Source organism: Haplochromis burtoni, unplaced genomic scaffold (genome assembly GCF_018398535.1).
Source record: "Haplochromis burtoni strain Fernald_Lab_line unplaced genomic scaffold, NCSU_Asbu1 Contig_215, whole genome shotgun sequence".
Lineage (NCBI taxonomy): Eukaryota > Metazoa > Chordata > Actinopteri > Cichliformes > Cichlidae > Haplochromis > Haplochromis burtoni.
Window position 1 is genome coordinate 154,577 of NW_024582576.1, and position 24,129 is coordinate 178,705.

Sequence of the window (24,129 nt, forward strand, 5' to 3'; positions counted from 1 at the left end):
GTACCTGTTAATATAAATTTGATAAAAAATGGTTTTCCTACACTGAAGGTTTCAAGACAAATAAACCTGCTGGTCCCGTACCCAGCGGGCTAATGCACCTACATATTCTGCCATGTTCTGTTTTAGTTAGACCAAGTGAAATTGCTCTGCCGATGCCTTTTAAAGGTCTTCAAAATCCACCACAGTTTATTGCTGGCTGATGTTGTAATGCACTAAATACCCTGCTTCTTTAAACCTTAAGCATATACAATCTATGGATTTGCAGATCCTCTCTGATGTGGACCGCTTCCAAATCTCCAGAACTTCACCACACCGCCAGCATCCCAGTGCTTAAAAAAAAAAAATAATGCACCTAAGCGACATATAATTAAGTCCTACGCCTCATCACCTACTTAAAAGTGTCTCTTCTACAGAGCAGAGATAGGAAATTAAAGCTCTTGTGTAATTAATGATTCAGGATGCTTGGCTCGCTATCCCCACTAATCGCACGGATAAATCTCACCGTGGACTTCCCAGGCACAGATAACAATATATTTATGAGGCCGTAAAGAGAGAAGAAGGCTTTTCTTAGCGCCGGGTCTCGGTCTGCCCGGCTGTCGTAAAGCACAGCCACTTCTTTTCTGTGTGGTGGCGAGGCGAAGGTGACTGAAGTAAGGAAGCGGGGGAACACAGCTATTATATTAAATAGAGAGTATGCAGTTTGACATTCCCTTATATTAAGCAGAAACTGCACACAGCAGTGTGGAGCAGTGGAAATGGCACTTGGTCTCCATATATTTTCTTTTAAGCTGATGCCCGAATAACCAGCATCTCTTTAAACAAGGCTGGCTGGTGAATTGCCGGCTATACAGAGCCCACATTTTCTCAATGGTTTGTCTGCACATTTCTCCAAACATTTTTAGGTTCTCTGCACTGAAAGTAATAAACATAGCTTACATAAACCAAAAAAACACTAGAGGTAACCTTCAAAAGGCTGTAAGTCACCCGAAACCCTTTAATTTATGTGTCAAAATAAGGTTATGGTGCCCATAAATAAGCCAAAATGATCAGTCCTTTTAACGTGTAATGTGTAAAAACACACTGCTCAAAATGTCTACCCTCCATGTTTTCACTAAGTCACTGATGTTTACTATACCTAACTATTATTTTTCTGAGTATAACTGACTGCTGCTCTCTATCCTAATGTCTAAAGTTTACTTTCTAAAGCAAGCACGGGCAGGTTAAACCAATAAAAAGTTTATGTAACATCTTATGTCGAGCTCAACTGATAAGACCAATATCAATACCGATATTTGGTGATCTAAAATATCTGCCAACCTCTCTAACGCAGTTTAACAATAATCTTATTTTATTATCGCGACAGGTTGTGGATTACTCATTTATCCTCTGCCGGCCTGTGCAGAGGATATCAAAATCAAAAAAAATTGTATGCACATTTAAATACAGGTTGAACCAAAGTGCTGTACATAGAGAAAAAAAATAGCAAACATACATAGTAATTACTATAAAAGACTAGTCATTCATTGTAGTCAGTGTTTTCAACAGGGTTTTAAAAATGTCGAGTGCTGGCGAAGGCCTAATGTGAAGGGGCAGACTGTTCCAGAGTTTGGGTGCAGCGATCACAAAAGCTCGGTCACCTCTGTTTTTCCGTCTAGTTCTGGGGATAGTCAGAAGCAACTTATCTGCAGACCTAAGGGCTCTACTTGAATTATTTTTTGTTAAAAGGTCCGAGAGATAAGATGGAGCTAATCCATTCAGAGATTTACAATTAACAAAATCTTGAAGTCGATTTACAAGTGTAAACGTGCCAGGATTAGGGAGATATGATCACATTTGCGAGTGCGTGTCAGGAGTCGGCCGCCAGCTGTCACTCAGGATAAGTGAGTGACAGCTGGTTGTTGCGTTTGTGGCATTTCTCTGGTGGACAAACTCTGTAACATTAGAACTCATAACATGACTGAAAGGTGTTCTCTGTGTCTCATTATGTGGAGACCCTCTGGCATAACCAATCACGGAAGCTCCACTACCACCATCTGTCCAATACATCCAATCAGTGCAAGGACACGGGATCCCCCGACCACTTTTATAGCAGCCCCTGATCAAACACCAGGTATTCTCCCTTTCTGCCCTGGAAGATCACAAGATTTTCAATTCAATTCAGTTTTATTTATACAGCGCCAAATCACAACAACAGTCGCTTCAAGATGCTTTGTATTGTAAGGTAGACCCTACAATAATACAAAGAAAGAAAAACCCAACGATCATATGACCCCCTATGAGCAAGCGCTTTGGCGACAGTGGGAAGTAAAAACTCCCTTTTAACAGGAAGAAACCTCCAGCAGAAGCAGGCTCAGGGAGGGGCGGGGCCATCTGCTGCGACCGGTTGGGGTGAGAGAAGATCTTCTTTACTTTTCAGTTTTTATTTATCAACCGTTGTAAATGCCCAAATGACTATTGGTCAATATATTGACCTTCAACAATATATCAGTCGGGCTCTTCTCTATCTTTTTGTAACTGTGCTACAATTGGGCACTACCAATAAGTTTAAAGGCACTAATTTCAGAGACTTAAACCAATGGCCTCTGCACATATTGACAGTTAGATAGACTCCTCATGACACGCACAAATGTTAATACTTTTACTGATTGCTGATAGTGCTGCTCAGTCTTTTGCCAGAAGCTAGCTATTTGGCATTTCATTGACCCCAAAGGCAGTTGATATTTAACATTTAAAGCTGACTAATCCTAGAATTTCCTGTTCTGAAGTTACCCGAAACCACTATGAAAGTCTTACTGGCTGCATTACTTTTTAATTTGCCTGGATTTCATTCTTCTTCTTTTCTTCTTCTTCGATTGTTAAGCACAGTTTTTTAAGTTGCACATCCTTTGTGTGGAGTAGCTCTTTAATAAACCCAAACTGGGATTGATGCCATTAATGACCTCACACACTGGTGCTAAGAGACTGAGCTCTATCCAAACAGGCTTAGTGGTCAGTTTATACTGTTGACCAAAACGGAGGGCAGTAAAGTGGCTGAACACAGACGTCATGCGACGCTTATAGGCGTGGGAACTTCTACATTCTTTGCCCTAATGGAGAATTTACCGCATGTGCTTTTGTGAGTAGTGAACACTATCCAAACAGATATATACCAATCAGGCAATGACATGTTAAAAAAGATAAAGAAATAAAGAACAGATTAAGTGATGAACAGGAAAGATGAGGTTAAAAGTGAGGCAGTCACCCTTAAGAAAGACTGGCTAAACTGAGAGAGGAGGAAATGTGTGTTTCTCCAGAGCTTGAGGTCTTTCTCCCACTAACAGCCATGTCTAATACCCGCGGCCGGGCTGTTTTGTCTGCTGCTCCAAGGTATCAGCCACAGGTCAGAAGGTAACACTCTGTTTACACGATCATTTCCTAAAGCACTCATGGTGACTCAGTGGTGTGAAAGTTGACTTTTTTCTTGGCCTTTGTGGGGACGGACCAAGAATTGCAACATTAGCTACAGCTACTGGGCGTGAAAGGGTCCTGAGGGTGGGGGGTCCTGGACTTTTGGGGGTGGGGTGGAGGCTGGATGGGGATCTGACTGACCCTCACCCTGGGTGGGGGGCCCCATTAGTCTCGTCATCACAGTTCATTCAGACAAACTGTAACAGTGTCAGTGACATTCTCCCACAAAGACACACTCCTTTACACAGTCTATAAACATGCTTTCTCCTGGCCAATTCATCGCGCAGTGACACCCCTGAAAGAGCCTCTTCACACGGCCCGTTCTCGCTGAGGTTTGGGCTGGGGCCTTCATCAGGCCTTCCTTGGGGCTACACAAAGGCTGGGGTCAAACGCTAATTTACAACATGGCCCCAGACTCTGCTCCCAGGCTCCTTAAACCGCCAGCACAAAGCCACCGCTAGACTTTTTCTCTACGTCTAACTCTCACAAAAACCATGGTATCAGGAAAAAAATACAAAAAAACATGTGCTCAAGACTGAAAGCATTCCTGCATGAAAGACTCTATCAGAAGCTCAATCTCACAAACAGCACACACACACACACACCATGATACCCGATGAAAAGCTTACCTACATTGGATTGTTTCTCCTTTACACCAGCCTCAGTTTCACTGACTCCAGATTACACACGGTGATTGACAGCTAAACTCAGCCATAACGGACACCCAATATGAGATTATGAGGGTGCAAGTGGGGGCCATGTCATGATTATATTGACAAGGTGACTTACCATAAGTTGGCCAGTCAGATTCAACTTTGCACACAATAGCCAGGCCGAGCACCGTCATCCATTGTAAGTAAATGTTGAGAATTGAGAGAATGTTAACATTGTGAAGAATCTGCTGGTGACGTCTTTCTGAATAAGCCAAGAGTGACCCGTGACAGGACCTTTGACACCTCAGGACAGCCTTACCCTCGTTCCCTTGTTAGCAGCCCATCTCCTTAGTAACTACCACCCCAACAAGAACACCATGCAGGAAAGATAAGGTGCTGAGGGGGTGAAAGGGGGTGAAAGGGTGTTTCAGCGGTCACACAGAAGTTAGGGAATAGGTCTGTTCAAGTCAACAGCGTCAAGACATCCTGAAGTACAGAAGACAGCGAACTTCTGAGATATAGCCAGGAGTGGGCAAGAAAAGTTTATGTAAAGTTTATGCGGACTGGAAAACTACCTGGACCCCAAAAGCTTACTTTAAAATTTGTTTAAACATCCCATTGTGATGCTGTGTGATGTGCACAAGCAAGTTCATGGATGCACTCTGCAAACCCAATGAGCTGATAACTTTCCGCGTCATCCCAAATATGGTCAAATATGAGCAAAATGGCGATGTTAAACCTTGCATATTCAGTCTTTAGTTGTGCATTACTACATAGTTATTTGGGTCTATTTTTAGACAGGCCACATCTTTTTGATTTATATTGCATTGGTGAATATTTCACCCAAATCAGAAATCTAATCAAACTTTACTTTGTGACTATACTGTTCTACAGAAAACCCAAGACTACTACAGAATATAATGCAAAACATAATGCCGGGGGGGGGGCCTTAAGACAGGTTAAAATGACCATGTGTCTACAAATAACAGAGATGCAGCAAATCAGCAAATTCCGATGTGTTAGGGAATTCCACATTATGGATACTGTTAGCCTGAAAAGGACAAATAACACATTGAGTAAAGGTACAGGTAAAGTTAGGTGTAGGTTAAGGTAGTTATTGTTATGGTAAACTAGAAATGCATAGTGAGTGAGTGAGTGAGTATATGGGAGAGAGAGAAACAGGTCCACTGTGAGCAGAGAGACAGTGGAGAAGATTAACCTCTGCTCCTGCAGGCCTCCCAGGGTGAGAAGGCAGCACAGAGTCACACAGTGGCACTACACACTCAGGTCTATAAACAAACACAATCAGTGGGAAAAGTCATTATAGATCACATGTAGACTCAGTAGAAAAAAAATTAATTGTACTACACATGTTTATGACACAGGAATTGTACTGGAAACCATGATCAGCATGACAACACACACACGCACGCACACACACCAACCACTCTCTTTAATAAATTCATTCTGGCTTTAAGGAGGATCCCCCCTGCAATTATCCAGTCCTCCCTCTTGCAGCTCAACATGTCTATTGGCTGGAAACTAGCCGGCCTTTCTCTGCTCTTTCAGACCGTTGTTCTGGGAAAAGCCTAAAGGGAAACATTTAGATTGGAGGGCTTTTTGAGTCGCGCTGACAGTTGACTGATGACCCTCCATAAAATGACAAAGCATCGCTGTGTGGTGGCCAGTGCGGCCCACTGCCTCCCCATGGGAAACTAATTGCTTTGAATTGTTAACGGCAACATTATTTTTCTGCCAATCATTGCTTTTGAATGGCCCGAAAATGAGCATGAAACAAGTCTTTTCAGCGAACAAAACAGTTAAATGTCCCCAATGTTGATCAAATTAACTTCAGCACTCTGACAATGGACTATATTTGTGTGGAAATAATAGGGCACCACAAAGCAAGCCTTTATGCCTGGATTTCACAGTTGTAATGTAAAACTGTTCTCCCCTGAACCGGACCAGCCACTCTGAATGGGGCTTGGAAACAGAAACAAACTCCAATACACAAAGGAGATTTTTTTTAACTGCAATGAAAAAAAAACCTGTTGGTTTTATCTCATGCTATCATTTCACATTGGTCATTTAGCAGAAAAGATTTCCACCCTCTAGAGAAGTTCCTGTAATTACATCAGCCTGTCTTTGGAAGGAAAATGCTAATAAGCTGATATCTGTACAATCTAGCAGCTAATGGGAGTTCATTTAACATTATGAAAATGCCCAGTTAAACTACTCTTTAAAAACTGCTTGTGCGCACACAAACAACTCAACCATAACATAAATGGGAAACAATGAACTTTCCACATCAAGCGTACCCGAGTGTCACTTCATGCAGCTTGGAACACACATGGGCACTTTCAAAGGGCAGGAAAAGGAGCGAGGGTACATTTCAAGCAGAGCCTTTGCTGTTCTCCCATGGAAGCGGCCCTCACATCAGCCCAGGCTATGGAGCTGTGCTTTTTTTCCCCTTTTTTTCTTTCTGATGTGACTCAATAGTGAGGTCTGGCTGGCTAAACGTTGTTCCTTCTCAGCATTGTTCCCCCGAGGCCTTGAAGCACTTTGGAGATAAACACTATTTAGCAGTTAAAAGGGCCACAGAGGAAAAGGCTTATCAGATGTGTTCTCAATGGGCTGTAAGCTGCATTATTAGGCATGAGCTCCAGATAAGGTGCAGGCTGAAGTTTGATGCTCGGCAGCAGAGCTCTGTCCCTGCAGCGCTGCCGTGCGTGCAGGCTCCAGTGTAGACTGCTGTGAGGATCTCAGCTGGTGGTGTGTTCAGCAGCTCCAACCCTCCCCAATCTTATCCCATCCCGCAATGAGAGATTAGAGCCCAGAGAGGAGAGAGAAGAGAGAGGGAGGGGGAACTCTGGCTTTAGATATTCCCCGTTCCTTTTCCTGCTCCGCTTCTGGGGGTAGGAGTCAGAGTTAGGACAATAGCCAAAAAGATGGTTCCCAACCAGCCACTGAATGGGAACACTGTTGGTGGTAGCGCTTCATTCAAAGCCCGGCCCGGGCACATTGTCCTCCCAGATCGACGGAGGAGAATGGAGTTTGCTGGTGGCTGCCAAAAGGTTAGCAGCCTCTGTGAAAGGACCGACCCATTATTCACTGCCCTTTACAGAGCCCAGGCACCCTTTGTGCTCCTCCTCCCTTCCCTCTGCACTGCTAGCTTTTTCTCACTCCAGTGCTCCGGATCTGCGCCCGAAGGCTTCACCCTAAAGTGAGTGAGTGAGGCGCGATGGCCCCCCCACATCAATATCCCACCCCTGTATCGCTAGCAAGGAATAGCAGGGGAGCTGGAACATATAACGACCTCCTCATCACCACCACCACCTTGCCTCACACCACTCACCCCTCGTCCCCACCCCTGCCGAAAGAAGAACCTTTAAATGATATGGCCCAGAAGTAACAACAAGGTTACCATCCTCCAACACAAGGGGAAGTAGAAGGAGGGAGCGTGGAAACTGCCACTCACGCCAGCACAGTTTCTATTCAATCCCTTCAGCCACCCAGCTAAGACTCTCGCTGCTGTTTAGGTGTGTTTACAGGAGGCCCTTTCAAAATAAATCAACTGGGGGGAAATAGCACAATGAAAGTAGAGGAAACACTATCAAACACAACAGAGCAGAAACAGAGGTGCTTTGGAAACGTGATTATGTCGGTAAATCCAGGTGCGTTAAGATGTAATAAAAAACTGCAAAAGCTGCTGAAACACTGCCACTTCCCTGTCCATTAAAGGCAGCACATTCTTTCATCAAATCAAAAATGAAGTAAAGGTAAAATATGACCTTGCAGAGAAGAATTTATTAAGTGCCTCGTAATTCAGGCCCATCAGAAAGCCTGTTTGTAATGTATGCCACTGATATATTTATGCATGTAGTTATCCAAAGTGGAGGAGGTGGGGAGGCGTGTCATGCATTCTTATGCAAGCTGAATGAGAGGTCACCTGCTGCCTGGTGGGTATTAGCCTTTTATTCTGTGTTAGCATGGCCAGGTACGGAGCAGGGCTACCACTGTGCACTCCATCATCCCACAGTGCTGCAAATGCATGTCCCATAAATTACATTAGCGTAGCCTATGAATGGAAATCATAGTCTGTTTGTACAGACGCGGACTTCACTTAGATCAGAGGGTAGAAACCTGTACCATAACCATGAAAACTCCAGCTAGAATAATTAAAACCGTTAAACTAACGTAGCCTCCCTCGTGTTAGAGCCACCATTGTATAAATGACATGGCAATGTGCCTGCTATGTAATACGATGTCCAGTATAGAAATAGAAATGAACATCCAGCAAAAGGCCAGGCGGTCACAGACAATGACATTAAATTTAACTGAAACCCAGTTAAATGGAAAGTTTGCAGATGTGCCTCTGTCTTATTGCCCAGCAGGTCCTGAGCAATAAAAGACAGCAGCTAAAAGTACTACATCCTGTTTGGCCAACATAGTCTGTAGTTAAAAGATGGACAGAGTAACCCACTGCTTTGCTAACTTTCATTTTGACACGGTGAGTTAGCATTATCCTGCGATATGGACGGCTGCCATCTTACTTTTTGCAGTGACTACATTTTGACAACAGGGCAGATTGCTAAATTATAACCTAATGCTAACAGCACAGGTTAGCAAAGGGGTAGTTTATATTAGAGCATCACACAGACATAAATACATGCTAATCAGTTCCAAATGAGTAAAATAATCATATAAATTCAGTCACCAAAAAGGACAGTTAAACAAAAAATGTTCCAAAAGTCACCAAGACTGCAAACACAGCTAAAATATTCAGTTCAATGACTCAGATTAGCAGAGGTGATGCCACCTGTCACTCAAAGCAGCCATGCCCCTAATAATACATAACTTTAAGCCTTAATACAGCGTGCAGTGTGTACATTGTATTAGTTCTAATCAAGTGAAAAATTAGGCATGTTTATCCACTTTAAAGTTAACACAGCAGTCTATGGAGAATGACTCCTTCTAGATTAGTCTCGTGTGGTCTTTTGAGGAAATGCAGGAAAGGGTATTTTCTCTTGATGTGTGTGTCGGGGGGATATTCAGTTCTGTTCAGTTAGCCAGGACTTTTGATGTAATGATGATTTTACATGTCACAGTATATTTTATATATTTATTTCTCAGGACCAAAGCAGTGTTCACAAATGGTGTACTGACAAATGCTTGCTTCATTTTCTCTGCTGGTAGAAAAACGACAGAGGTAAGTGTAAGATTACACTACCAAAAACTAAAGTAAAATAACAGAAAATGCTGGAAAGTAAGAAAGATTTAGAGTGAGGGACAAAAAAAGAACAGATAAAGGAGACTTGGGAGTTCACAGACCGTATAGTGAGAAGCCCTATTTCCACAGACAGATGTAATCCCACTGGTCTAAGACTGAATCCCACCAAAAACCTTCTCCACACCTCTCTTGCTCAGTCTAAGCCTTGATTACAATATCAATACAGGTTTTTGCCATGCAACAGAGAAATGGGATTTGTGACTATCAGCTGCTACCTCAATGCAGATATGCAATTTCTGTTGTTCAGGAAAAAAAGACTTTATTAGTTAAAAAAAAACATTTCTTAAATCTTTGTAGTCCGTCTCAGTTTTACAGATAAAGAGTGTAAACATCGTGTATAATGAAGGAACTTGTTTTGCAGATTATCTAAAAAATGTGTGGATATCATACGTCTTCCTGCTTTACAGAAACAGAAATGTTGGGTTATAAATAGAGTAAATCTACCTTGATATCTGCAGAATTTGATCTAAGACTAAAGTAAAAAAGCTGGTGACCAACATCTACTGTACCTGTCTAAAACGTAGGCCAGTGCCTTCTGCCTGGTCCCAGAGTACTCTGATGGGCTTTTCTCCCAGGCCACAAGGTTGGAAGCATCATGGAAAAGGTGGATGTTGACCAGATCAAAGGCACTGATGGAGAAAGGTCACATTGTGAGCGATCACTGATGTTTCTAGCACACATATGCATAAGAATACAGCCACAAACTCTAATCTGCCTTCTTTCATTTTGTTCTCTCAGAGAAAAACAAGACAGCGATGAACACCTCCCTGCAGATCCTATCTGGGTGGTTTTTTTGTTAGCATGGGGCTTGGCAGGGCAACTCAGAGGAATTGATCTTATCCCACGGGCTTTATTCTGCAGCGACATCCTGAACAAATGAATACATCTGTAGCTTTGACTGTGTCCGATCTGATCTCCCATTCTTCACCAGCCTCTCTCTCTTTGCCGCTCTTGTCAAACGTCACGCTCCTATTAAATGCTTACCGTTTCAGCTCTTTAGTTCTCATGTCATCCCTCTATTAGATTACAATCCCCATCTTCCACCCCTCAGCCACCTCCTCCTCCCCCCATTCCCTAGCTCTGCACGCTGGAAGCAGCGATGGTATTCATCCCGTACAGGTTCAATTGCATGTAATGTTTTTTGTCATCTGTCATACGCAACTGCTCGAGTAACGTGATTACGTCTAATCGAATCCCTGCTTACTTCTGCAGCGCGCTGTCCGGAGAGGATTCGGCTATGTGAGTCGCTCTCTCCGTCTGGGTGCGCTGTCTATGATAACCTCACAGAGCAAGACTCCCTGCAGCTCGAGGGTGAAGTCAGACGTGACTGACGTGGCTAGATATTCATCTCTAATCACAGCGATACACTTGTAATGATTCAAGGTTGAACAGTGATGAGGTGGGATGTGTCATTGTGGGGACCTATTAATAAAACTCACCAGTCAGCCATGGCCCATCGAGTTCTGATGAATCCCTTTCTGGACCACTTGCACTGCAGAACAGAGAGACTCAATTTAGCATGACAATTGACAGTGGCGAGGATTTACCACGAGACAAATGAAAGCTATAGAGTCAAATGTTTCACAGTCAAGTGGCAATGTCCATCATCTGGGAGCAGAATTTCTGGTTTGCATTTTTCAGCACTGCTCGAAACTCTGCAGTTCAATTTGGACAGACAGACACATTTCATTAAAAAATTCCTGAATTGTGAGCTTTTAAGGCAATTAAACTGCCTAAGTTACTGTATGGAAACAGGCTGTTAATGACTCTATAAATACACATTTAAACATCCGAGTTAATGGATGAACAGTGGCGGAACGTAAGCGTATTGTAGCAAACACTCCACTACATTTCACTAGGAACATCCATCCATCCATCCATCCTCTTCCAATAATCCGGGGCTGGGTCACTGGGGGCAACAGCCTGAGCACCTCCCTTTCCCCAGCCACCCCCTCGAGCTCACCCGAGAACAGCAAGGTGTTCCCAGGCCAGCCGAGAGATATGATCTTTCCTTCTCCTTGTAGACATGCCCAGAACATCTCACCCGAGAGGCATCTTAGCCAGATCTCCGAATCATTTTAACTGGGACCATATACTATACTGTTACCATAGTTATACCTTTTTTTATGTGTTTAAGTTTTCCATCATCAGTTTTCAAATAAAAACAAATTCATGCTTTGTTATAAGTAAAATTCAGAAAACAGGAAAAAAGAGCTTGACAAGCCAAAACATTAAATTAAGCCAATAATAAATGCCCATTGTCTTTCACCTGTGTATACCAGTCAATCCATTTCATACCTGCTTGGCAACCTTTTCCAGATTTGAACAATCATTTTCAGAAAAACATTAGGACTAAAGGTGGAGTCAGTCTGAGATCAGTCTGTGATTGAATGGGGTCAAGTTGGCAATTACAGTGGAGGAAATTACGATTTGATTCAATCCTGAATTTTTGAGTTTGCTCACTTAGAAAGAAATGAACCGTCTCAAAAACACATTGCATAAAAGTTAGAAACTGATTTATAACTTTTATGTTATATTAATGTTATATCACAATTCTGGCTCCCAGAATTCTGCATTTGATGGTTTTTGTTTGAGTCATTTTAATGTAAGTTTGCTCGGCTAACATTATTTCAGAATGTTCAGTATTTTACAAAGTATTTTAATTTATGTAATAAAATATCGATATTTGGTGTTCCTTTATCGACACAATGTTGCATTCTGTCTATTCTGTCTATATTTTTCCCCCAACCCTAATAAATATGAATAAATGGCTTCAGTCAGAATCCACTGCCTACAAAATTAAAATCAAAGCACTGCATGTTCAATGCAAACAAGATTCAACATGCTTTATTAAAACTAACCAAAAAAAACAACCACATGAAGATTCATACTTATATTGTACATCAATATTCTTATGAATATGGAGGACTTGGTCAGTCAACCTGAAACATTCAACGCCATAAAAGAAAGAAAGTGGAATGCTATCAGTCTGTTTTTACACTCAGTTAATGTTGAAACTTCTACATTTAGGAAAGCTCTTTGAGAAGCTGGCAGCGCGAGGTGGGTTTTAACCTAGCTCACCTCAGCCTGAACACTCAGTGATCCTGACAGGCTTTTATTGAGTGAGCTGGTCAAGGAAGTTTTTACAAGAAGCAGAAAAATGGATTTTGACCATCCTAACCAGCTGATGTTTTTGGTCGAACGGTGAAGAAGACATCGCGGCAGAAAGTAACACGAAGCATACGTTTCTATCTAGATTCATCATCTTAAGTGAGAACGACCAGAGAACGGCGGCGCGAGTAGCTCTATGGAAAAAGATGCTGGGAGACACCAGGTGACAGCTGCAGTGCAGACATCCACCGTGCAGCTGTTTGATCAGATCAGGCTTGTGGGATCTGATCAAACAGCTGCATCTTTCTCAAACAGCACATGATCAAACAGCACATGATCTTTTTCAAACAGCACATGATTCACCATGAAGCTGGTTATTAAATGAGAGACAAATTGATGTTGCGAGTGTTCTCATTCTGAATAAATAAGCCTCTTTCTCATAACCTCTCTCTTTTTTCCTGCCTCTCTCTCTCTCTCTGTGTGTGATACCCCTAATGGGGAGTTAACTGCAGTGATAAATAAACTAATTACGGGCCAGGTCACATAATTACAAATTGACTAATTTTATTTAAAAAGCTCAGATGCAAATTAAAGGCCTAAGAGGTATTTGATTGCGCCTCACATCCTTCAATCTGCATTAGTATAAGATTAACTGTATCAAATTGAATTACATTAGCATACTTGAATTAATCCATAGTGCCTTGGCAGGATGTATGGACCCAATTATAACTTGCTGTCCCCCGAAATTGTGACTTTGAGAGGAGCATATGTAAACAGATATGATATGATCACGCTGTAGCAAAACCGATTGGCCTCGCACTTCAAAATATACCTATATTTTTGAACTTAATGACTATATTAAAAAGATAAACAGAAGCAAACAGAAGCAATAAGGCTTATGTAGTCACACACAAAAATGCACTCTGAATAACACATTAGTTTGTTGCACGTTAAATCCATTAACATGCTGCAAATGTTTGTCAATGTAAAGTTGAGGAAAGAAAGTATTAAGAGTATGAGAGGATGAGTAGGGACAAGATGAAGAGCGAGAGGTGGCGGTGGCGGTGGGGGTGGAGGGTGGACTTGCTCAGGACCCGTACGAGCACTGACTGCCGCCAGAGACGTTTAATCTCGATTTAATTTAAAGAGCCATTAACTACAATCGCAGCATTAAAATCCATCACTTTCTTGACACCCGGCCCCAGATTGCCCCATTTCCTCCACATATGACTGATTGACCCCCTGCTCCATCGCTCGCTTATAAACACACTCACGACGCGCACGAGGGCGCGAACATAGACAACTATCAGAGTGCATGCTTTAAAAGCAGCACTGCAAAGTTTAAAATAATAATAATAATAAAATCATCATCTCTTTATTTTACACAATACGAGTGATTTTTTTGTAGCAGGAGTCCGAGTGAAGTGATTATCTCACAAAATCAATCAGAGCGCGGAAGAAGAAAACGGTGCTCGGCCTATGGGCTGACATGATGACATCACGCTTTGGCTGCGACAGCTGATATTGGAGCGGAGATGATGACACAGATGCTGTCCGGCCCCCATTTAATCATGTGCTGAGACATCATCATCATCATCATCACGCCTCCCTCTCTCCTCCACACACACACACAAACACAAAAATGCTTTTCCTAAAAGTTTTAGAGTTTTACTAAGAGTTCTTTTTTCCCCTTTTTTAAAGACATGCTTGCAGAACAGGTCACAAGTGAAAATATTAAATATCAGATATGGGGTTGATAGTGGGAGTCGAAGGGCGACCGCAAAAGGTCGCGAGGCTCGCGGTGACATTGGCCGACCTTCCACAGGTCAACGATGGCGTCTCCGCCCGTGACAGTGATGAACGGTGGCTAAGACGGTGGGGTGGGGAGAGGTGGGGTGGGGGTCACATCTGTGGATGCTCGGCAGAGTACAGACAAACTGTTTGTGCGAATGCACGAACAGAAAAAAAAATAAACAGTGGGGGTGGAAGAGAAAGTGTGGGATTCACTCAAAACTACGACCATGGAAAAATATGCTGATATAAAATGCCACATGTGACACAGTCAGCACACACACACACAGTACTACCTAAAACACCCTCCTGCCACTGCTTCCCGGTCAGTCCCCTTTGATTTTTTTGACCTTTCTTATACTTCAGCCCCCCCAGTAAATAATACTATGTCGGGTTATGTTCAGAAAGAAGGCGGGGCAAAGAAGAGTGCAGGACAGAGAGCGGAGGGGGTGACACAAAAGCCCCATGACAGAAATGCACTGTGAGTAATAAGTAATACACACAAACGCTGATTGATTTGAGCCCCTGTAGACAGTCACATTTATCTTTATTCCATCATACGGCGCGGGGTGGGGGGTATCCAATGGCAGAGGGCCGGTTTACATGACAGGACAGTACATGAAGACATTGTGTACGAGTGTGTATGCTTTGATAAAGCTGCACCAGAACTACAGAGGGAGTTGCTCTCTTTCGCCACATGCAGCAGTAAAAACACTGAAATTTAAAAAATGCAGGAAGATGCATTTTGTTCTTTTAACTAATTATTGCAAAAAATACAAATCGCAGTGATTTACTGGTCATTAGTATGTCTTCAGAATTTCGCAAACTGGTGATGATTCTTCTCATGAATCATGACACGCTGCTCTCCCCTACATAAGCTGCCTTTATAGGTTAAAAGTATCGGTGTCTGGAACACTTGCACTGTATTTACTTGGTATTGGATTGATACCAAATATTTGCAGGATCGCAAAGCACTGCTATCTATGTCCCAAAAACATGTAAAAAGTGAAAAAAGCTTCAATTTGGCTCTCATTTCGGCATTAGCCCCTCGTTTATGAGCTCCTTGCAGTCTCATGGATCACGCCTGTCACAGAGAACAGCATCTGTGTCACAGGTGTCTTGTCTGGTGATAAATGCCACAGAGCGTTTTACAGGCAATGCCAGTTTAAATGACTTCATCTCCTTAACGTACACATCACATCTATGAATCACGCGTGGCGTTTAAATCATAAGGAGAGAAGCAAGTTAACTTTCAGCGAGGGCAGAACTTGAAAGTAATCGCAGCCCCGTATCGCAGCGTGCTACAGGGGGCACTAAAAGGGTATGAAAAGTCAGCACTTTAATGGACACGCTCACGGTGCCAAACAACAAATACAAACTCATATGGATGTTGATCTACAGCCTGCCGCCTATTTTCATCCTTTCTCTTTTTTCACCCCCTTCTCTTTACTGTTGTGTAAAACAATCAATAGCAAGGGCACATTAAGGTCTGGGTCGTATACTTTATTTATATAAGGCAATGACAAATCCTTATGATGCAATGGTTTTTGGAGGCGTGTATTACCGCACCACACAAATAAATACGTGAATCCCACCGGGGGGAGGGGGGCAAGGAGATTGACGGAATAACGGGGGAGGGGGGGACAAGCCGCCAAATCCATCACCGCGACCTTTTGGAAGAAATAGCATCTGCAATTTTGTCCACTTCCTTCTTATTCAGCATTTCAATTAACATCCCCGCTTCACTCCCCCCAACGCACAAACACAGCTATAATTCAGGGCGGGATTTACGGAAAGAAACGACGCTTTGCATATGGAGAGGCCGCCACTTAAATGGGAATCGAACAGAAAGTGTGAAAGTGAGTAACTTCAGAACTTTATGATGCCTTTCAGAGCTGAAAGCAGCGCGTGATTTAGGTTAAGTGAGTAATAAGTAAGATTATCGAGGGAAAAAAAGACAATGTTGGGCTGGATATCAACTCCATGAGGTCTGAGCCACTTTTCTGGCTATTGGCTCTGCTTGGTCTGCTTGTGTAAAAATGCTTGTGCAATTTCAGCTCTATAAAAAGCAATCGAAATTGCATGCCTTAGGTTTTTGAGGACAAGCTAAACTATACGTGGGCTGCAGGCATATCACATCAAGGTGTTAAAATGATATGGCTGCAAAAGCAGCTTAAAATAAACACCCTCTAAAAGGGTATAATCAAAGCCTCTAGCACTGAGCATCAGAGATAGATCAACTATTATATAATTGTATAATTTATTCACACACTTACTACTTATTATTTTTTTATAATGGCGTAGATCAGATTGAAGAAGTTGATTAATTAGTGACAAAAAAATGAACAAAATGAAAAATGATATATATATATAATTTTATATATGTTGTTTTCTGCTTTATGTTTTTGTCATTTTAACTTTTTTCTTTAATGACTGGAAGAAAGGAAGAAAACTAGCCGCAGTGCCTCTCACACAGAACCCTGAATGTAGAGATGGATTCATGGGTGGGATGCCATGAATGGCATTTTGCTTTAAACTAACACAAACACTCCACACTCCCGCCATGATGTCACCAGCTGTGACACATTATTAATGGGGGACGGTAAAGGTAAGCCACAAGCTGAGGAAAGCGCACATCTGTCTCTGCGGCCAACCTGAGCGGCGTGCTGTCACTCGAACACCTTCCCCAGAGGATTCGAGACACCTGCCCCCTGTGTCCTTTTTGATGACTTTTAATGATGCACTCACACATCTCTCACAAGACCTACTCCACACACACCTATCGTTACCCCCCCCCCAAAAAAAAGGACCGAAGCAACTGGTTTTGGACTCCCTGTGTGTGGCGTCCTGTCCGGTCCAAGATCCCCGTGTAATAGGATTCCTCAAAGCTGCAGATGGATGGCAAATCTAGGCGGTTTCATCTACTAAAAGAGGGCATAAATCACGAGCGGAGGAAGCGGGGACGAGGCAGGGGTTATCACCAGTCTGCCTCCCTCGTGAGAGCTTTGCATTAAAGCATTAGTGAAATTAATTCATCTTTCATAAGAGGTTTGAGCAGTATCTGTGATCTATGATAACAACCAATTTCTCACTACGGAGGGGCCGGAGGAGGGAGGCAGGCACGGAGGGGGGGACAGGGGGGAGAAAAAAAAATACTCTGCGACCCTGATAGACTACACAAATCTGCTCTTTTTAAATGGGCTAACATTATCTGGAGTGCTGCTCTCTGGAGCATCATCCCAGATTCATATCCCAGCCGGGAAAGAGGCATAAATCACCAGGCAAAACTTTTCTCATCTGTACACCCCCCCCACAGACACACGCACACACCTACCTACACGGCACATACGCATGCATACACACACACTTCTTTTCTCTCTACATCACTCCCATCATCCTTCTCAGCATACGCCGTGCCAGCTCTGTTGTGCCGGTTTTCTTTGCTTGTCCTGTTAAATGCAGAACAATGCTTCGCTGCAATCATTTTAAATGGCTTTGCGCCTCAATCAGTGTAATTGGTTTTAGATCATCTCTGGAACGGGAGAGAGAAAAAAACTGAAGTTGTTTAGGTATGTATGTATGTGTGTGTGTCTAGGGTGGCTAAGGGTAGGCAGATAGGTGGGTGGGTTGAAGGGGGTTGGAGGGAGTGGGGGGGGGGGTCCTGCAGTGTGTGAAAGAGACGGAAATTGGGGGGAAGTGTGTGAAGGGGGCCGTATCCATCTGTTTTGCATATATTTGCGGAGGCGGCCGTCGGAGCATGGTTGACAGATGAGTGGGGAGTGCGGGGATGACACACGGGCGGTCGTGCTCTTTATTACTATATCAGCACAGATATGCTCGGCGCCCAGCTCCCGTCTGACGGCGCACCGCACATCGAAACCAGAAAACTGAACACAGGCGGCGTGAGCAGGGAACTGCTCCACGGGACACGGGAAACACAACAAGGACTTTTTCTCTTTGAATTCTTTGTGCTGATTTGTCTTTAGATCAGTCAACTGGGTTTCCCTGAAGTAGGGGAGAAATCTGACTGGAAAAACAAAAAGCTATAAAAACTGCAAAGGAAATAAGCAAACTAAATATACAAATATTCAGGTCTGTATTAGATATGCATTAAAAATGCAACAAATTGATGTATATACAGTACATAACAATAAGTGGGATTTAATACATCAAGAAATATACATTTTGAGCACACATAACCTTCCACTGTAAATAAAACATCTGTCAGCCGGCATCTCGGGAGAAGGCTGTCAGCCAATCGTGTGTGTTTATTACAAAACCCACCTCGGGAAAGTAGTCCTGTGGAAACTTCGCCTTCTCCAGTGTGGGTGTGCTTTCTAGTGTCTCTGAGCAGGTTTCCTTCCCGACCACCTTTCTAAATTTCTTGGCTGAAGAGGAAGGGAGGTTGACAGTGATGAAGGGAGAAGAACGGGGAGAAAAACACACACTGTTACAACCACAGAAGGTTCTTTTTTTAACACTGTGTGAGTGAAGTGTGAGTCTTAATCTTCTAATTAGACTGATTCTTAAAGCTATTTCAGCTTCATCAGACAACTGCCCCACCTGCTGGTCAGAATGAGGAACGCCTGCACTCGGACGAGGAGGACAGACTGAGATGTAAAGTGAGTAAATGCCTGTCTTTGATATCATTGGATCACTGTAGTGGATTAAATGCTGTAGATTTAAAACACTGCAGTCCCTGAATTTTCATTATATTCTGTCATAGGCCGTGTGCACACTTATACTGATAGATGTTGATGTTAAAAATGGTCGAAGTTTACAATAACAACGTCAGTTTATGTAGAAATTCAATCTTTACACTGCTCTGAATACTCTGTTTCACAGGGTTTTTTAAAACTCTTGGCTCTGTATGGGGTCATAGAAGGTTTCGTGGTCACCACAGGCACACAACAGCTGTTTAAAATCTTTAGTTTGCGACTTAAAGTCAGCTAAAGTGACTTCTTTCAGGCAGATGATGATGACCCCTCTCCTAAGCCCAGTTAAGGCCTTACTATGACGCAAGGCAACTTTAGGAGAGTGAAAGTATAAAAACGTAGCACTGGATATGGGAATAACAGGCTCCTCTTCACCCTCCTCCACTTCTACACCACCCAGGGTTAGGGGGATTTTAATCTGTTTGGAATTCCTTAATGGAAAATCTTTTAATAGAAAAAATATAATGCCTAAATGTATGACACTTCACTTGAAATCTTCTGCTAAGTTTCAGAAAATTTGTCTGAAAGTTTGCATGTGGCTAAAACAGTCCCAGCCCAACTGGACAGGCCACCAGCTCAGAGATCAGAAGATTTTATTATTTGCATTTCGTGCTCAAACTAAAATTGCAAACTGACTCTTAAAAACATGGAGACTGCTAAGACAAATTATGCCCGATTAGCTGCTAATGTACAAACATCTGCAGATGCCCGGTGCTGTGATTTTAAATCAAATCTTAATGTGTGTGCACATGGGTACATGAATGCGCCTCTGCTCTCTCTTGTGACCCCTCCCCTTCCTTCGCCCTGTCCTTCACTGGGGTAACTGGTGCTAATGCTGACTTGGGTCTAATAGGAAGCGAGGCGGCTCCACATCTATATCCCCTCTTTAATTAGCGTGGTCACCGGCCCCCTGGGCCCTCTGACACCGCAGGCTGATGAGACGGCCGTAGCTGTCCAATAACCTGCTGCACACCATTACTGTAGGCCCGAAATCGTATGAATTAAATCCTAATATTTATAAGCATTACCATTCTGTCCCGCTCCCTTTACATTATCCTCAAAGCCAATCACAGCCTACTGCTTTTGATGGAAGCAGGAATAGCCTGCAAACGGTCGCATGTGATATGCAGGAATGTGATAAAGGGGAATGAAGAGAGGATAGTGGTCATGATGTATGTGTGTCATGTGATGGAGAGAGGTGGGGTGAGGCTCACCTTTGAAATCAAACTGTTGGATGTTTTTCAAAGAGTCGTGGATAAAGTATAAACTTCCAAGAGCCTGCAAGAGAAGAAGACTTTTTTAAAGACATTTATTTATCAACTTTTTGTTTTGTCAGGAGCTAAAAGTCCTTCAAAAGCTTTTCACACCGTCAGTGTTTAAAGGACTGACCTGATGTGAAAATGCCTAATAAACTGCGCTGAAAGCAAAGCCAGCACAGATCTTCCACACTCCACAGCACACTGCACAAACACTACACACACCCCATCCGGCTACACAACAACAGGTGCACCGTGCTCTCGGTACAGTACGCTCGCAGCGCGGCCTCTGTGCACCCTATTCTGGAGTCTTCTAACGTGACGAGTCAACAATTTGAGCTTTCAAAGGACACATTCAGATGGACTTTTCAATGAGCAAAGATCAACTTCAATAGGCTTAAAATCTTAATTTTCCCTGTGAACAATCAGGAAACTTTCCCAGTCGGTGGACGAGCCAATCAAAGTCTGTGGGAAGAAGTGAGAGTGGTGCAGAGGGGGATTTGATGCGGTTCACAGTCCGCTACACTGCTTTTCTGTTGGCCTCTTTACATTTAGGGCAAATCGAGGCAAAGCTCGAGCTCAATCCCCTGTGTCTTTGAGATAGCAGACCTTTGATTTAGGATAATTCCGAGTCTCCTTTTCCTTCAAAACAGAGCCAGAGAGCGGAGCGGAGCTTCAGCTATGAAGACCAGAGCAACCAGATTAAAACGTAAGTGAGTAGAGGGAGAAAACTATTGCAAAAGAGTGAGAAAGATAAGAGCGAATGTACAGGAAATGATAGATGAGTAATGGTGGATGTGACGGAAGGAAGAAGGAGAAGAAATCAAAAGCGGGGGGGGGGCTCAATGCATGATCTTTTCCCGTTTTTTCCGCACTCTTTCCAACACGCTGGGAGAGAGTTCGGGCCCGGCCTGGCCTCTGCATTATTTATGAGCGCCCAGCACATCTTGAGATTAAACATTTGCTGATTTGTCAAAAGCACAAACACGAGGTCCTGCCCATCTCCTTGACATATAAGTTCAGCCGACAGAAAACACTGTCGCACATTTAATTGATGAGAACCGCGCTTGGTGACCCGAACCACTGCCGTTGCCGCGCTCCCCTCCCTCCCGTCAATCCCTCTCCTGCTCAGACGGAGGCAAAAAGGAGGAGGGGGTGGGGGGGTGCATATGAGAGGGGACAGCGTTGGGCGAAGGCAGGACTCAAGGTCGCAGCTTCCCATTGCGAGAGGACAGCTTCCAGGAAGGCCCCCCTACACTTATTTGTGCTCACTTGTCTTTATGTTCTCTTTCACCTTAAAGTGCCAACAACGGGCCTGGACACAGAGATGGATAGGAAAGCAGGGCCAGGGAGGCATAAAGGTGCCATTTGTCAAAATGGTGCCACTATGCTAACTGCTGCTGTTTGTGTGAATATTTCACAGAGTAGAGGAGTGAAAAGACCATCATGCCGTATTATTGTGATATATTTCCTTTTACAAAAGAAGAGGAATTTTCCTTTTTTATTTTTATTACAAATTAATTTGCAGCTGCATTTTTTGTTCTATTTACCGGCAGGTCAAAGTGCCTCTTACTGCTAGATTAACTGAAAATTAATAGACAAAAATGTTAGCAAGTCATTCAGGGTGTAACTTTGTTACCAGGCAAAACTGAATAAAATAGACTCGTGTTCGTCATCTGTTCAAGCAGAGCATTTTCTACTATAATATTTTATTAAAAAACCCAAAACTTAATTATTTCAGGGGAACGGTGATGGGCAGCGTCTCTGATTTTGAAGCCTGAACCAAAAATAATTATTAGAAAATTTGATTTTTTTTAAACTTCTGACAAGTTAAAAAAGAAAATTATAAATGTGCATATATGTGTTTCCATTTGTATCATTTTTGCTACATTTGGCATTTTTGTTTTTCAGGAAAAACACACACACATTGATGTGGTAGAGGTCCCAAAACCTCACAAAAACTCAAATACGACACACTTGGTGTTAAAGGGTTAAATAAATAATTAGTAATTAATCATTTTGTGGAGCTCATCCAAACATAAAAGTAAAAAATAAACTTTATAATAAAGATTTTATAATAATAATAATCTAAACTTTATTTTCTTTAAAAAAAAAAAAAGCAGAAGCTGATACCTCCACTTGCCCCCAGCACCTGTGACTACCAGATATAAAATTAATATGACATCAAACAAACCCGCATGAATCAATTATCAAATAAATTATAAACAACTATGCTTAAGTGGCTATCCGTGTAATCGCAAAAATCTACTTAACCCTCAACCCTAATAAATATTCATCTGACACTGGGGTTCAGATCCCAGCAGCAGCTGCTGGGCTCCCTCTCCTCTCCTCTGCCTGCCTGCCTCTCTCCCGCACTCTCCATGAAGAAGCTATTATATTAGCAGGGCGCAATTAATCCATTTGTCTCTTTACATGACAGGCTCAAAATATTCATTAGGGCTGGACTGCGCTGACAGGCCATGCTTATCTTTTACCAGTAGCTTTACAATGGCCTGTGTCAAACGTATGTTTGTCACGTCCCTCTTTATTGATTAGCTGCCAGATTCACTTGAAATAATTAAAAGTATATTTTACATATTTATAAACCCCACTGCCACAGCGGCTACTTAATTTTCCATTAGTAAAATGCAGTCTATTAAGTGCACCATGAGGTCCGCAGGGGGAGGTAAGGGGGAAATGAGTAATCACTATAATTGTAGACAGAAAGACAATAACCGCGCCATAAAAGCTGGGGTTTTATGACTCGATCTGGCAATGCTATCTCTTATCACAAGTCCTATTGGCTGCACCACTCACAGATAAGGGCGCACTGACACCACGGCGGCTGGGCTCGCGCTCTCTCCGTGCACGTGTGCGGTTGACATTTCCAGAACCCCCCCTACCGACCCGCCACCCAGCAGATACGGCCTGAACAAGTCCCAATAGACTGGCTGGTGGAAAATAGAGACTTGAGAGCGGCAGTACATAGCCTGCATACTTTGCTCCGCTGAATGCTTTATCGATACCGAGGGCTGCAAAAATTAGTTTTGGCTCGTGAAGAGAAGCAGGAATTCTGTGACCTCTGAATAGATTTTCTGCGTTTAATGTGAAAAATGAGCCATAAAGCAAACATAAAAGTAATAATTTTTCTTCAAGGTCTCACCTCCAATCTGTGCTAAGGGAGAGTGGGCCAGTCCCCAGGAGAGCTGACACATACACACTCCGGTGTCATCGCTGTATAGCTTCAGAGGGTAATGCTCTGCTGCCTCTCGGACACTGTAGTGCAGCTCGTGGGTTTGTAGAGGACGACGATGAGAACACGCGAGCAGTACGGGTGTTAATTAGAAAGCAGGTGATGCAATTAAGTGTTTATTGTGCATTACTGCTTCTTGTGGCAATAGAAGTCAGTGATTCACATCTGTGGATGAGGACTGTCTGTAAAAGGCTGGATTTACTGCTCTTTGGGCCCTTGTGTTTTTTGTTTTTTTAATGCCAAAGGTCTCTAGGGCTGAACAACCAAGGCGCAGAGCCAAAAACTTCATTTCCTGATGGATCATTTGAAACTGGCCCATAGACTCCCAATAGCTTTCACTAATAAGTATAATTACATCCCAATACAAAAAATGGTTTAAAAATGGGTGATTATTTTAAAATAATTGACACATTTGGATTTTGTTAAAGCTTTCATGCATGCAGCTTCCTGACCAGGCCTGGTATCATTAGCTGCCTGTGGTGGTCCCCGGTCTGTATCCAGGGTTTTTCTCCACAACACATGACAGCTGACAACTCCACTCGTTCACATGTGGTCAGTTCTGACTTGTAAAAACACACACACACACACACACACACACACACACACACACACA

At 43.0% G+C, this 24,129-nt stretch overlaps 1 protein-coding gene across 2 annotated transcripts in view; it reads right to left on the bottom strand.

The window, feature by feature from the left end:
* The window catches only part of LOC102293318 (inositol polyphosphate-5-phosphatase A), a 145,071-nt gene that overhangs the window by 42,370 nt on the left and 78,572 nt on the right, over positions 1–24,129 (bottom strand). For both annotated transcript variants that reach the window (XM_042226503.1, XM_005936839.2), the window contains exons 5-8: positions 20,222–20,285; positions 18,577–18,680; positions 10,830–10,882; positions 9,900–10,019 (exon numbers count right to left, since the gene is read on the bottom strand). In XM_042226503.1, the coding sequence (XP_042082437.1) occupies positions 9,900–10,019; positions 10,830–10,882; positions 18,577–18,680; positions 20,222–20,285 (341 nt within the window). The remainder of the gene's footprint in view (positions 1–9,899; positions 10,020–10,829; positions 10,883–18,576; positions 18,681–20,221; positions 20,286–24,129) is intronic.